Raw genomic sequence first — 14,593 nt, 5'->3', positions numbered from 1 at the left:
TAGCAAATATTTACCTAAAAGGTGCTTCATTAACCAGCGTTACTGCAGAGATCTATCAAAAGTCAAGGAGAAAGGAATTAGTAAATTTTGGTAGAACAGTGTAATTCTTTAGCTTTCTGAGTTTTATATTCGATTAAATGTAATTTAAACTGTCTTTAAGTCAAATCCTGTTTCCATCAGGTATCTGTTTATGAAGCTTAATAATTTTATTGTTGTACAGGTTCAATATACTTAATAATCCATAAAACTGTGCAGGTTGTTAGAAATATGGGTGTCCTTAGAGTCATTCATAATCACTTCCTTGGGAACTTTTTTTATTTTGTTAAAGCTTAATACTGTGGGGTTAGGTAAGCGTTTGATTTTTTTTCTTATTAAACATGTTTCTATTGAAGGAGGTTGGTGAATTCAAAGTTAATTTAATCTACATTCCAACTTCTTTCTTCCATTAGAGACAGAGTTTCCCTGAAACTGTATTATAAGATACCTTTTAGGTAACGTCATTTTCAATATGTAGTATTAAAAATTGCCTGTTTAAAATTTAACATTACTTTCTAGTTAATTATCAATTTTATAGTGATAATTCCAGTAGAACCCTAATGCTTTGAAGAGCCTTAATTAAAATGAAATTTTGATTCATGTAGTGATATTTCAGAAAATTCTTTTCTCAGTTCCACTCTAGACTGGAATTCAGTGAAATCTATATTTTCATGTAACAGTCACAATTCACAATCAGCCTTTATTAAACAATGAGCTTCTTCAGTAGAGGTCTAATTATTAAATATGAAGACAAGTATTATAGTATCAGTTAAATGAAGAACTGACAATAAATAAAATTTATTAAAATGAATAGGAAAGTAACAAAATCAAAATAGGTGGTATATTTGTTCAATATAAGCAGCAGTGAAATAAAAATGTTAGTATTATTTTGAACACTGTAGAACAAATTACTCTGGAGTTGTATTAGAAGATGAGTCAATGTATTTTTCAAAGTACATATTTTAGTTTCTATTCCTTTTGTCCGCTTCCTTTCTCTCCTTCCCTCCGTCTCTCCTTCCATCTTTCTCTTTCTTTCTCTTAGGTTTAGGACTGGATTTTCCCTAAATAATAGAATTTTACATATTTTATTTTAAAATATTTTAATATGTAGAGACTTTAAAAATTTGTGGAAAATGGAATTAAAAGATAATCAAAATAAATATTATTTTTCTCAACTTCTTCAAGCTCCATCAAGTTTGAGACACTTTTGTAAGTGATAACACCAGCCATTTCGTCCTTTCGTAAAGAACTGAGGGTCCTTGGAGTTTAATCATATTAATACAGTCTTCTTTACTTTTTTATTTTTTTGAGATGAGGTCTCACTCTGTTTCCCAGGCTGGAGCTAAGTGATGTGATTATGGCTTACTGCGCCCTCAAACCCCTGGGCTCAAGCAATCCTCTCCCCTCAGCCTCTCAAGTAGCTAGAACTACAATTGTGCACCACCTGGCTAATTTTAAGAAAAAAAATTTGGTAGAGATTAGGGTCTTACTGTGTTGCCCCGGATGGTCTCAAATCCTAGCCTCAAGAAATCCTTCCGCCTCACCCTCCCAAAGCAATGGCTTTACAGGCATCAGCCCAGCCTCTTTTATATTATCAAAAGAGGTAAAATTAGTGCTATTTAAAGTTTTTTTTAAGATTACAAAACAAAAAGAAGTCAGAAGGTACCAAATCAGGACTCCAGAACTCTAAAAATGCCATATTATAACTAGAAATCTATGTTTTAAGTGTCTTAAGAATTGCACATTGCAACCAAAATAAATATGCTTCTGCTCCTTCTGCCTTCTATTCTAGTGGGACAAAGCCCTGTCCATCGCACCGGGGTTCTCTGTGAAATACTGGAAGAAGTTAATGCAGCGGTAAGGCAGAGAGAGTCCGTGTTAAAATAGAGGTTTTAAAATCATATTAAAATAGAAGTAGTATGCAAATATGGCAGTAGCTCCTGAGATTTCTTATTCTTACGTTGTCTTAAATAGTAACTGAATTTTATATCTACTGATATAATAAAGAGTTACAAGTAATTTTGGTGTTCTTGAATTTGACTTGACCTCTGAGGAAGACAGCAGAAGGCAAATCTCCCCATGTCAATGGAGAGAAGGACAGATCAGCAAACATACTCACTGATTAGTAAGTTGCTATTGAAACATAATTCGTAAGATTTTTCTGAAGCTTAGCATAGGTTCGTTACTATGAATTATCTCGAAAAGTTTCTCTGCAGGCCCTAATTCCTGCCATTTCTTCCCCATGGACACGAGGGAGGCACTGATGAAAAAGAAGGATCTGACTACTGAGGAAACGTAACTAAACGTTCTTGTTTTAGAGTGCAGTGAGCCAACAGGGGTTTTTCAAGTGTGTTAGTTTCCTGGGGTTGCTGTAAAGGGAACGACCGTAAAGTGGTGGCCTAGAGCAATAGACTCTCACAGTTCTGGAGGCCGGGAGTGCAAATCGACGTTTTTGGCATCTTGTAGCTTTTAGACGCGTCACTCCAGGCTCTCTCTCTCTCTTTTTTTTTTTTTTGAGACAGAGTTTTGCTCTTGTTACCCAGGCTGGAGTGCAATGGCGTGATCTCGGTTCACCGCTACCTCCACCTCCTGGGTTCAGGCAATTCTCCTGCCTCAGCCTCCTGAGTAGCTGGGATTACAGGCAGGCACCACCATGCCCAGCTAATTTTTTGTATATTTTTTAGTAGAGACGGGGTTTCACCACGTTGACCAGGATGGTATCGATCTCTTGACCTCCTGATTCACAAAGTGCATCCCAAAGTGCTGGGATTACAGGCGTGAGCCACCGCGCCCGGCCCACTCCAGTCTCTCTCTTATCTTCACATGGCGTTATTCACTGTGCGTCTCTGTGCCCAAATTTCCTCTTCTTAGAAGTCATGAGTCATGTTGGATTGAGGGCCTACCCTAATCCAGTATAGCCCCATATTACTTTAACTAACCATGTCAGCCAAGACCCTATCTCCATATATGGTTACATGCACAGGTATCGTTGGTTATGACTTCAACATATTTTGAGGAACACATTTCAGAACTACAACACAATTATTCTCTGTTCTATTTTATTCTAATCTGTTCTATGCTATTTATCCATTTAACAAATGTTTACTTAATGCCTACTATATGCCAATCACTGTGCTAAGCTTATAGAGTACTACCTATTATTATGTCATTACCTTTCTTCTGGCATTAAAAACTGAAAATTGGAGTTTTCTTTTATGGAACATGGTTTAGTGGCAAAAAATCAGTTGCTGCTCACAGACACAAGTAAAAAAGCAATCAAAGGCTAAACATAAAATTCAGAAGGATTAACACATTTGCCACGGGAAAGTAGACTGTTCCCTAGCGCCTGCTCTCCCAACAGTAAGTTAAAGCAACAGGCTGATTCTAGCCCTCAGACTTCAAGCTCCCTCTCCTGAGCTTTAAGAATCCCCAAAGCTCTAAGTCCCTGTTCCCTCACAGCACAATTGTGAATGTTGTTGCCCTCACTGAATCCTTAATAAAGTCAAGTTAGCAGAGGCTATTTATTTCACAAAACATTATTTCAGTCTCAGCAAAAACTTAATGGAATTCCATTTAAGACCAAGGTGCAGTCACTTAGCATTATAGAATGAAAGTAAACATTTTGTATTATACATGATTATTGACATCCTTTACTAGCATCTAGTCATGAATATGCTACTACATTGCTTTCTATATTAGGTATCTATGAGTTTAAAATGTGCTGTATCCTCAGATAAATTGGAACAAAGGAAACCTGAGCAAGAGTGGTACATATGAACTGAGCTATAAAGAATACATAGGAGATAACCAAGTGAAGAGGCTAGAGGACGCATCCCAGGCTAGGGAGCAGAGTACAGGAACTCTGTGAAAGGGGGCTGCTGTAGCTGAAGTGCAGGAGCCAGGGGGATGTGATGCCAAGGGAGAGGAAAAAGGTAGGCACAAGCTAGACATTTTAGGGCCTTGTACACATAGCAAGCTTTTTAAATTTGTCTTTATCCTAAGAGGAACACAGGCATTAAAGGGTTTTAGTTTTAAATAGGGTAGAAAGGGATGTGACCAGCTTTTCATTTAGAAAGTCTGCACAAGCTGGCTGGGAATGGCTCATGCCTGTAATCCCAGCACTTTGGGAGGCTAAGACGGGCAGCTTACCTGAGGTCAGGAGTTCGAGACCAGCCCGACCAAAATGGAGAAATCCTGTCTCCACTAAAAATACAGAATTAGCCAGGCATGGTGGCACATGCCTGTAGTCTCAGCTACTCGGGAGGCTGAGGCAGCAGAATAGCTTGAACCAGGAGGAGGAGGTTGCAGTGAGCCGAGATTGTGCCATTGCACTCTAGCCTGGGCAATAAGAGTGAAACTTTGTCTCAAAAAAAAAAAAGAGAAAGTCTGCACAAGCTGAAATGTCAAGAATAGATTGGAGAGGTTCAATAGCATATATGAGGAGATCAGTTAGAAGGCCATTAGAATAGCTGAGTCAGGAGACAGCAGTAGCATGGTTGCCATATGTAGTGACGGGGGAGAATGAGGAAAATTTGATATATCTAGGAATTAAAATTAACTGGATTTGGTAATAGAGATGAGGAAGGTGTCACAAATAATTTTTAGGTTTTAGGTTCGAAAAACTGGATAGAACTGTTGCTAATCACTGGGACTTAAAAACCAATAACCAAAACAACGACAGCAAAAACATTAGGAGAGGATTTGAATCAAATAGCACATAAGATCATTAGTTCTCTTTGGACATGTTGAGCTTGAAGTTTCTTGTGATTTTAGTGGCATTTTTCAATAGGCAGTCTTGATTTTGTAGCCCAAAGAAGAAATCTGGGCAACATGGAGGTTATTGTTGATCTTAGTGAGAGCCGTTTTTGTAGAAAGAAGGAGACTGAAGCAAGATTAGAATAGATTTGCTGGGGAAGGAAAAGGAGGAGGCAGATGGGAATATACAAAACTCTTCCAATTCTATTTCATTTATCGTTGAAAGCCAACACCTGATTTTCTCTGCCCCTTAGCCCATGTAGCCAGAAAATGGTCTCTCCACAATCCTGCATTTATATTTTATAGATCCAGCCATTCATCCAGATCGTCAGTCTCTAAATCATAGTTTCAAATGCCAGGGGAAGTAGATTATTATTCCTAGCCAGCTTGTTTCTAAACAGCTATAACAAGAAAATCAAAGTCACATAGTAAAAACGTAGCTGTTGAGGAGTACTTTGATGACTCTGTGAAATTGGAGACTGTTAACAGTTAGCTAGCAAATATCATGAAAAATATTTTCTATTTTCAGCATGAGAAATATCTACCACCCCTACCCAAAGATTAAAAATTGAACTCTGGGTTAATACAAATGCTAGCATAAATTTAATATCCCAGGTTATTTTAAAACAAAACTGAGGTTAAACATTGAGGGTAGAATTAATTAGGGGTTAGTCATTGAGAAAATGCTTGAGACTTAGATGGGAAGACACACACACACACACGCACACACACGCACACACACACACAGTGATAGGTGCAGAGAGACAGAGACAGCTATATAGACACATGTACACTCTTCACAGTCTCCAAAATTACCAACCCCTTTCTCCTTCACATGTCTGGAACAATATTTTTCTTTAATCTTCATCGCTTAGGGTACATATGGAAACTTAATATGTTTCTATATTATCCTTCTTAGTGATTTTTAAACTACTTGACTTTCAAGGCTCTCTATTCATTTTATGCTTCCTAAAACAATTAAAATTATCTGTCTTTAACAATATAAATACCCACATAGTTGCTTAATCCACCTGATATCCTATCACACATACCTTGTTTAAAACATATTTTTGAATAAATTAATTGTCCATTTTAATAGATAAACTACATTGATTTTAAGATCACAAAACTATTTTTGTGATCAAAATATTTCACAAAACTATTATCTGTTTTCCACATGTAATCTGATTATAAAATGTCTTTTTTAAAAGTGATATGCCAAAGAGCTTTATGAAATCAGCTAGAAAACTTTAGCCATACTTTCAGAAAATTTTAATTCACCTAAAAACCTTCAAAATAGTATGTTATGTTAAAAACTATCTTTGTTTAATTAGGAGAGCTGACCAATTAATCCAGGAAGATAAGGATGATGTCATTCCATACTGCATAGCCACTGGTGATGTGAAAAAACTAGTCCATTTTTTCGTGTCCAGAGGTCAGCTTAAAGAAGCTCTGCTTGTTGCACAGGTATGAGCACACAATTACCCCAGCCGCACACACGGATGGGTGGGCGTGTAGAAGGGAGAAGACTGTGTTGACTGGCTCACCCACACAGAATTGACAAAGTCATAAAGGGCGTGGCTACTGCCCTCCTAGCTGGCCTTCTGGCTCATCATTTTAGATCATACTATTTTTTTTTCTGGTCACAGTGAACTTATTGTATTGTATTTTATTATTTATTTATTTATTTTGAGATGGAATCTCACTCTGTCACCCAGGCTGGAGTGCAGTGGCACGATCTCAACTCATCACAACCTCCACCTTCCCAGTTCAAGCGATTCTCCTGCCTCAGCCTCCTGAGTAGCTGAGATTACAGGCACCCGCCACCACACCCAGCTAATATTTGTATTTTTAGTGGAGACGGGGTTTCTCCATGTTGGCCAGGCTGGTCTCAAACTCCTGGCCTCAGATGATCCTCCTGCCTCAGCCTCCCAAAGTGCTGGGATTACAGGCAGGAGACACCACACCCAGCTGAACTTACTTTAGATCTTTAAACACACGACCATCTCTGAACTCTAAACTTTTCACGTGCTGCTGAATGTTATATACCATCTATCTGAAAAACTTTTTTTAGTAATAATTTACTGGAAGCTTTTTTGCTACACACAATTAACATCTCATTTCTCAAATGCTAAGATTATCTCCAAATTATGGTATAAATTTCAAACATTATTTAAGTACACTTTGCTTAAAATAGTTTTCTGAAATTTGTCAGCTATCATAATTAGCTAAAGAATGATATTTAATTAAATTCTAGGCTGCTTGTGAAGGAAATATGCAAACCTTACATGTTTCTACACCTAATGGAGCTTCATGTTCTGATGATACCTACAAGGAAGACTTCAATGAGTGAGTGATTTATTTGCTTTGGGTCCGTATTTTTTTTTATTTTTATTTTTGCCAGGTGCAGGCTCATGACTGTAATCCTAGAGCTTTTTTTTTAATTTTTTATATTTTATTGCGTTTTAGGTTTTGGGGTACATGTGCAGAACATGTAAAATAGTTGCATAGGTACACACATGGCAGTGTGTTTTGCTGCCTTCCGCCCCTTCACCCACATTTGGCATTTCTCCCCATGCGTATTTTTTATGGTTGTCTTCCCGTGAGGAATTTCAAAGCTTCTGTAATTCATCCTTCTTTGTATATTGAGGACTTGCCTGCCTCAAGCACACTTCTCACCGTGATCCAGTTCCATTACAGCATCTACTCCTAAATGAATTGGAAAATTTCAGGCATGAAGACACAGTTTACACATGTTTTATATAGCTTTCAGAAAAGCAAAATGCATCTCACTAGAGAGATTACAAGTAACGCACTACACACTTAAAATCTAATCAAACCTGTTGGAGAGGACCAATGATGAAAATAAGGTGGGCTGGGCACAGTGACTCACACCTGTCATCCCAGCACTTTGGGAAGCTGAGACAGGAGCTCAGGAATTGCCAGAGCTCAGGGGCTCAAGACCAGCCTGGGCAATACAGTGAAACCACATCTCCACTAAAAATAGAAAAAAATAGCTGAGCATGGCAGTATGCGCCTGTAGTTCCAGCTATTCAGGAGGCTGAGGCAGGAGAATTGCTTGAACCCGGGAGACAGAGGTTGCAGTGAGTTGAGTTGGAGCCACTGCACTCCAGCCTGGATGACAGTCAGACCCTGTCTCCAAAAAAAAAGAAAGAAAGAAAGAAAATAAGATTGACTGCTTATTTATGTTTTAATCTAAAGTCAGTGTACATAAGTTCACAGTAATGTAGTTTACAATCCTGTGACCCCATTACTGGTGTCTAAAATGGCATTTGGTCCTCTTTTAAAGAAGAAATCCTGATACTTATTTTAAAAAAGAAATGGAAATTAGAATTTTTTAGCCTTTTAACCTTTTTTTAATCCAGTAGTCTGCCTTCCCCCTCCTTTCTATTTGCTCCTGTTATTACCCCAGAAAACAGGGTATTTAAACTTTTAAGACACTTATCGAGTAGAAGAGGATCATGAAATGTTAAGCAAATGATGCGCTAGGAATAATGTATTCTTGCCTGGATCTTTACTGCCACTCTCTGCCATTTCTAAGCTTGACATTTTAAAAAGCTAACATATGCTGGCTGTATTTTGGATCCCACCTAAATTTTGAAAAAATTCAGTTCAACCTACAATTCCTCTAAGCTTAACTTCCCCTGTAGCTGAGTCATAAATTGTCTAATTCATGATGGTAGGCTTTTAAAATCAGGCTTCTCTTCTGATAGTTGTGGGTACTGAGGGAGATAGAGGCTTATCAGAGCATCTACTTGGAAAGACCAGTTTCCTGATTTTTTTTTCCAAAAACAAATCTTTAAATCAAGCATGTCAAATTCAATTATATTTGGTCGTTTTATCATCCCTTTTACAAAGTATGAGTTCACTTTTATAACGGAATATGTGTGTTTATACAGAATACATTTCCTCTTTTTAGACCCCTGCAAGCAGTCAGTAAAGAACTGGCAGAATGGTATTTTCAAGACGGCCGAGCAGCCCTAGCCGCATGTTGCCATCTTGCCATAGATAATATTGAGGTACGACACTTAAAATTGGTTTATGTGAATGAAAAGTTGTTTAGAGAACATCACAGTGTTTCAGAGGAAAAGATACAGTGACTTTCTGTGTGAGACCGGGTTTTGCATGCCTTCCAAGCCTGAGTAATTAAGTACTTGCATTCCTAATTAGTGCACCTAAACTGTGAGCTCTTTTTTTAAGCACACATGAACTATGAGCTCTTGTTTTCTTTTATTCCTACCACAAGATACATATTTGCAACAAGCTTGCTTTAAATGTTTTGTCATATATGACAAGCACCAGTACAGTAAGGGAAGAATCACTAGACTTGGACCCAAAATATCTGAGTCTTGTTTCTCTCACGTACTGGCTTTGTGCATATCCTTTAACCCTCAGAATCTCAAATGTCTTCAAATCTAAAATGAAAACATGAACATCTGACTTACCTATTTTACATGCAGTTGTTAGGATTATAAGAAAAAATACAAATGAAAGCACTTATTTTTCAGTATATTATTCACAAGTTATATTTTTAAGCTACTTTTTACTTGACTCACTAACTTAATAAGAAAAATGTTAAGTAAAGATATAGATACTATTTTGCATTTATCCTTAGATATATTGGCTTTAGGAAATGATAGATAACTTGCATAATCTTGAAGAAGCTCATAAAATTTTACATTTTTTTCTGATATGGAGAGTGAAGGACATATTGAGAATATTGTGGAGTGTTATTAATTAATGACAGAAATAGAACCAAAGGTTCTAAACTCTTCAATTTTGACCTGATAAAATTTTCTGTATGTCTCATTAATAACTTTTCCACCTAAAAGTTGCAATTACTCTTACATAGCTACTTTACAGGCATATTACAGTCAATATTTTATAAGAATAATTGATTTATAGGTTAATACTGCTTTATCTGCTTTATGAGCTTGGAGGGGAATGATGATCCTACCCAGCAACTATGCAACTGAAGAAATTATTTTCTTATTGAGCAAGCTTGCTATGGCATACCTGATTCGGGGAAATGAACTGGAGTTGGCAGTCTGTGTGGGCACAGTACTAGGGGAGTCTGCAGCACCAGCAACCCACTATGCCCTAGAATTACTGGCAAGAAAGTGCATGATGATTTCAGTATGGTAAGAATTTTGAAATTCAAAAAATAATTTTATAGTGATAGAATACATTTTTAAAGCATTATAAATTCCATTTGATAAGACACGCATTGGGAAGCATACACACTGAGGTCTGTAGGGGGGAACTAAGGGAGGGACAGTGTGGGGTGGGGAGTTGGGGAGGGATAACATGGGGAGAAATGCCAGATATAGGTGGTGGGGAGGAAGGCAGCAAACCACATTGCCATGTATGTACCTATGCAACAATCTTACATGTTCTTCACATGTACCCCAAAACCTAAAATGCAATTTTATATATATATATATATATATATATGTATACACACACACACACAAAGGAAATCAAATCAGATCCTTAAAGAATTTTGACAAGAAAATAGTGTTTGCCAATAAATAAACCCTAGACTATGAAGTAAAAAAAAAAAGATATGCGTTGGGAGAATATAGGATCACCTTATTTATAAGGAATAAAATTATGGAAGGAAATGATGATATAACAATGTTGTAATGATAAGAACTACCATGGCTGTATAACGAAATCTGCCATGATCCATTCTGAAGTAGCCCAGTTGTAATTCCATAATGTTTTGAGCACCTAGAATATCATGAGACAACAAATGTGCTCTTCATAAGATGATCAGAACACATATTCCCACATCCTAAAATTCTGCATATCTATACTTTTTTTCTTGTCAGATCTTGTGTCCTATTTTTAATTTGGACAATAACATTACTTTTCTAATGTAAAGAGGTAAAAAAATGGTTTTGCTGGACACTAGAAATCGGACATCTCCCCAGACTCTGGCAATATCCAAAGAAATCGACCCTGGGAATTAACTGGGGTAGCCTGGAAATCCAGGGCAAAGCAATTCCATATCTGCAGAGTCCTGACCTTAAGTCAGACAATCCATTACTATGGAGGTTCTATTAGGAAACAAGTGATTCTGTATGTCAGCAGATGTTTATTGATAAAGATTATTTTAGATTTTTATGTTTTTTCTCTCAAATACTTAGGACCTCAAGAAGTTTCTAACTTAATTAGTTTATCAGGACGATGACCTTTCCCCATTACAAATCCTATGCACGCACACACCCTACCCTTAAGATGGAGCTATACAGATGACTATAACTATTGAACACTAGTTGGTAATGATAATAATGAATGCTAACTAACATTTCTATACTGTTACTCTGTGCCAAGCACTATTTTAAGTACTTCATATGTAAAAATTCACTAGGTTCTATGTGGTAGCTTTTAATTTTCCTCAGGTCTCAGTAAGTAGTAAAGCCAAGATTCAAAGCTACATAAATCAGCTCTGAACTTCCTTAGCTATCAGACTATTCAGAGTGAGCATCCCTACTCCAAAAATCCAAAATCCAAACTGCTCCAAAATCCAAAACTTTTCTGGTGTTGGCATGACACTACAAGTGGAAAATTCCTTGCATAAGTGCACAAAAATGTATTTAATGCATAAATTATTTAAAATATTATATAAGATCACCTTCGGGCTGCGTGTAGAAGATATATATGAAACATAGCCTTCATCCCTTAGATATCTTATTGTGTATATGCAAATATTCTAAAATCCAAAAAAGTGTGAAGTCTGAAACACCTTTGGTCCCAAGCATTTCAGATGAGGGATACCCAACCTATACCACTTCCTTATTTGGAGCTAACTCGGAAGAAGAGCAACCTTGCATTCTTCTTTTTTGTCTGAATCTGAAGGTTTTATAGTGAATCGAGAATTTCAGAGTTGCTTTAATTTTTACATATATCTTACAGTAATGTAAGTGCTCCCTTCCCCCACTAAAATGTAATAGTACCTACCCTACCATCAGTTGTAGACTTCAGGGTAGTTAATGTTGAGTCTCCTCTGAGAATATCTAGTTATCCCTCTGTCAAGAACTATAGTAGTCAGTTACATAGAGACTTGCCTTCATCTCAAAGCATGAAGTCTAATTCAAATTATTTGTTCACAAACGTGGCTGACTTTATGCTAAAATTCATCATCAAATGAAAGGGGATTTGTTTTTTAAAAGTGAAGGTAAAAAACACAGTGGCTCACGCCTGTAATCCCAGCACTTTGGGAGGCCAAGGCGAGTGGATTACCTGAGGTCAGGAGTTCGAGACCAGCTGGGTGAACGTGGTGAAACCCCATCTCTAGTAAAAATACAAAAAAAAAAAAAAATTAGCCAGGCATGGCAGTGGGCACCTGTAATCCCAGCTACTCGGGAGGCTGAGGCAGGAAATCACTTGAACTCAGGAGGTAGAAGTTGCAGTGAGCTGAGATCACAGCACAGCACTCCAGCCTGGGCAACAAGAATGAAACTTTGTATGAGGAGGAAAAAAAAAAGACAGCGAAAGAGAAATACAGTATACACTTGACCCTTGCATAATACCAGGGTTAGGCGTGCCAACCCCCTAAACAGTCCAAAATCCATCTGTAACTTTCAACTCCCTCAAAACTTAACTACTAATAGCCTAATATTGACTGGAAGCCTTACTGATTAACATGAACATCCAATTAAAACCTATTTTGTATCCTGTATGTATTACTATATTCTTACAATAAAGTAAACTGGAGAATAGAAAACGCTATTAAGAAAATTGTAAGGAAGAGAAATTGATTTACTATTCATTAAATGGAAGTGGGTCATAATAAAGGTTTTCCTCCTCATTGTTTTCATACTGAGTTCCAACTCATTTATAACATATGTTACATAATATGATTAAACATTTTTCACTATGTCTTAGTTACTTTAAAAAAAAAAACAACTTATTTCTTGTAACTCCCCCACCCCAAGAGTTCTTTTTTAATATATCCATAGATATATGTACCAGAAACCAGGAAACAATTTAAATATGGTGCTGATTAGCTTTATTTTCAGGAGAAATCTGTAATCCTCATGGCTATTAAGTAGAGTTGCACAGATTTTAAAAAGATAGCTACCTCATTTGTAAAGAATGTACATAATTTTTAGACTATAAACACTTCATGTTTTTTACATTTACTGGTAAAAGTCTGTTTCTTCCTGATATTCATCATATAATCATGGTATTCATATTTAATATTTTCTTTTAGCTTTCCATCTGTTGGATACAGGTATTATCCACTTTTATTTAAAAACATGTTCATTTAAAAATTTATACGTGCCTTTATTACTTGAATACTATCTCTATATTAAGAAATATTTATTAACTATTTGCACCGTTTTATGGCCAATTCACATACCACATATCATAAATGGTATGCCAATTCACATACTGTAATTTCATGTGCTATAATTTATAGCACATGAAACCTGACTACAAAGTAATGAGAAAAGTTCCTATAATCACTCATGATTTTATCATTAAATGTTGTACAATAAATGAACTGTGACTTTCCGCAATACCGAATAATGGCTAACTCAGCTAAAGAGAACAAATTACCTGTTCTGATAGTGAACTTTTAGATTTTACATCATTTGATTGGTCTGTTTCATTTTTATATGTACATTTGTCCACATTCATGTACTGAATTTTCAAAAGAGAGTGAATTGATTAAACATTGAAGGAAATTAACTGGTTTGGCTGCCAATTTCACTGCATGAAGACATAATTCTACATTAAGAATGTCAGATTTTGTCTGTAGTTCACTGAAGTTTGAATAGAATTTTAGCACAGCTATTTTATATACAGTAAAAGCAAATAATAATTTCTGTATATTCATGGACATTACTTAAAACTGCTGCTAAATTTTGATAGAAAGAAATACATGATGTCATTCATACATTTTAGCAAGAACAGCTAAACTACTCTGACTTGGAACCTGCCCAGTGTAATAGAAAATGTGGCAGTTTTGCAAGATATTATGTATAATTTTTAAATGGCTAGAGGAAAATAATATGAAAAATTATTGTAATCTTTTGGCAATTCTCTTGACATTATCTAGAAAATTATTAGTAAAATGTCAAATTATCAAAATACTTTATGTTAAAAACTTCACTAAAGTTTTTCTTACTCTAAAAACATCAAAGTAGGCCTCAGTTAAAATGTTACTATCCTGATAGTTTGTGATGTGTGTATTTTTTTTTTTAGTAAAATTTTGGATTTCACACCAGAGGTTGCAAATTATCTCTATTTCTATTCTCTATGCATTATATTCTTAATTAAGCACCTCTTAACTTTTAAAAAAGAATTGATTTACTTAAATGAGTAATGTGGATTTTACCGAGGTCTTCACAAAGACGACTGATACAGGCTTTTACTCTCAGAGGCCCCAGATAGGGCTTTATAAATTCTTATGTGAATCATCACCTGTTCTAATGTCACCTATTCTGTGTGGCTATACATCAATTTTTAAAAACAGAATATCTTGAATTATTGAAAGTTAAGTATTTTCTCAGTTATGATGCATGCCTCCAAAAACTCCTCACCTAGTGATTTCAAGAGGATTTTACAGAAAATATTTTAATATAAATGTCCTAAGTACATGCCATTTTATATTTTTAAAAGCCTAAAGTGTTTTATTCCATTGATTGAATCTTGAAACAGTAAATAGGCCAGGATTGGTAGTTCGTGCCGGTAATCCCAACACTTTTGGAGGCCAAGGTTGGTGGATCGCTTGAAGCCAGGAGTCTGAGATCAGCCTGGCCAACAT

The 14,593-nt window shown here is 36.2% G+C and overlaps 1 protein-coding gene across 7 annotated transcripts in view; it reads left to right on the top strand.

Annotated features, from left to right (window-relative positions):
• WDR17 (WD repeat domain 17) overlaps nt 1–14,593 on the top strand; it is a 125,482-nt gene that overhangs the window by 95,699 nt on the left and 15,190 nt on the right. For 3 of the 7 annotated variants that reach the window (XM_035292595.3, XM_008992435.5, XM_008992433.5), the window contains 6 exons: nt 1,829–1,893; nt 6,126–6,258; nt 7,049–7,140; nt 8,732–8,831; nt 9,814–9,953; nt 13,034–13,054. In XM_035292595.3, coding sequence (XP_035148486.3) covers nt 1,829–1,893; nt 6,126–6,258; nt 7,049–7,140; nt 8,732–8,831; nt 9,814–9,953; nt 13,034–13,054 — 551 coding nt within the window. The remainder of the gene's footprint in view (nt 1–1,828; nt 1,894–6,125; nt 6,259–7,048; nt 7,141–8,731; nt 8,832–9,813; nt 9,954–13,033; nt 13,055–14,593) is intronic. The other 4 variants (XM_002745200.7, XM_008992434.5, XM_078366228.1 and 1 more) reach the window with 2 other exon arrangements.

Source organism: Callithrix jacchus, chromosome 3 (genome assembly GCF_049354715.1).
Source record: "Callithrix jacchus isolate 240 chromosome 3, calJac240_pri, whole genome shotgun sequence".
Lineage (NCBI taxonomy): Eukaryota > Metazoa > Chordata > Mammalia > Primates > Cebidae > Callithrix > Callithrix jacchus.
Note: the sequence above shows the minus strand (reverse complement) of the source record. Positions and strands in the feature narration are given on the sequence as shown.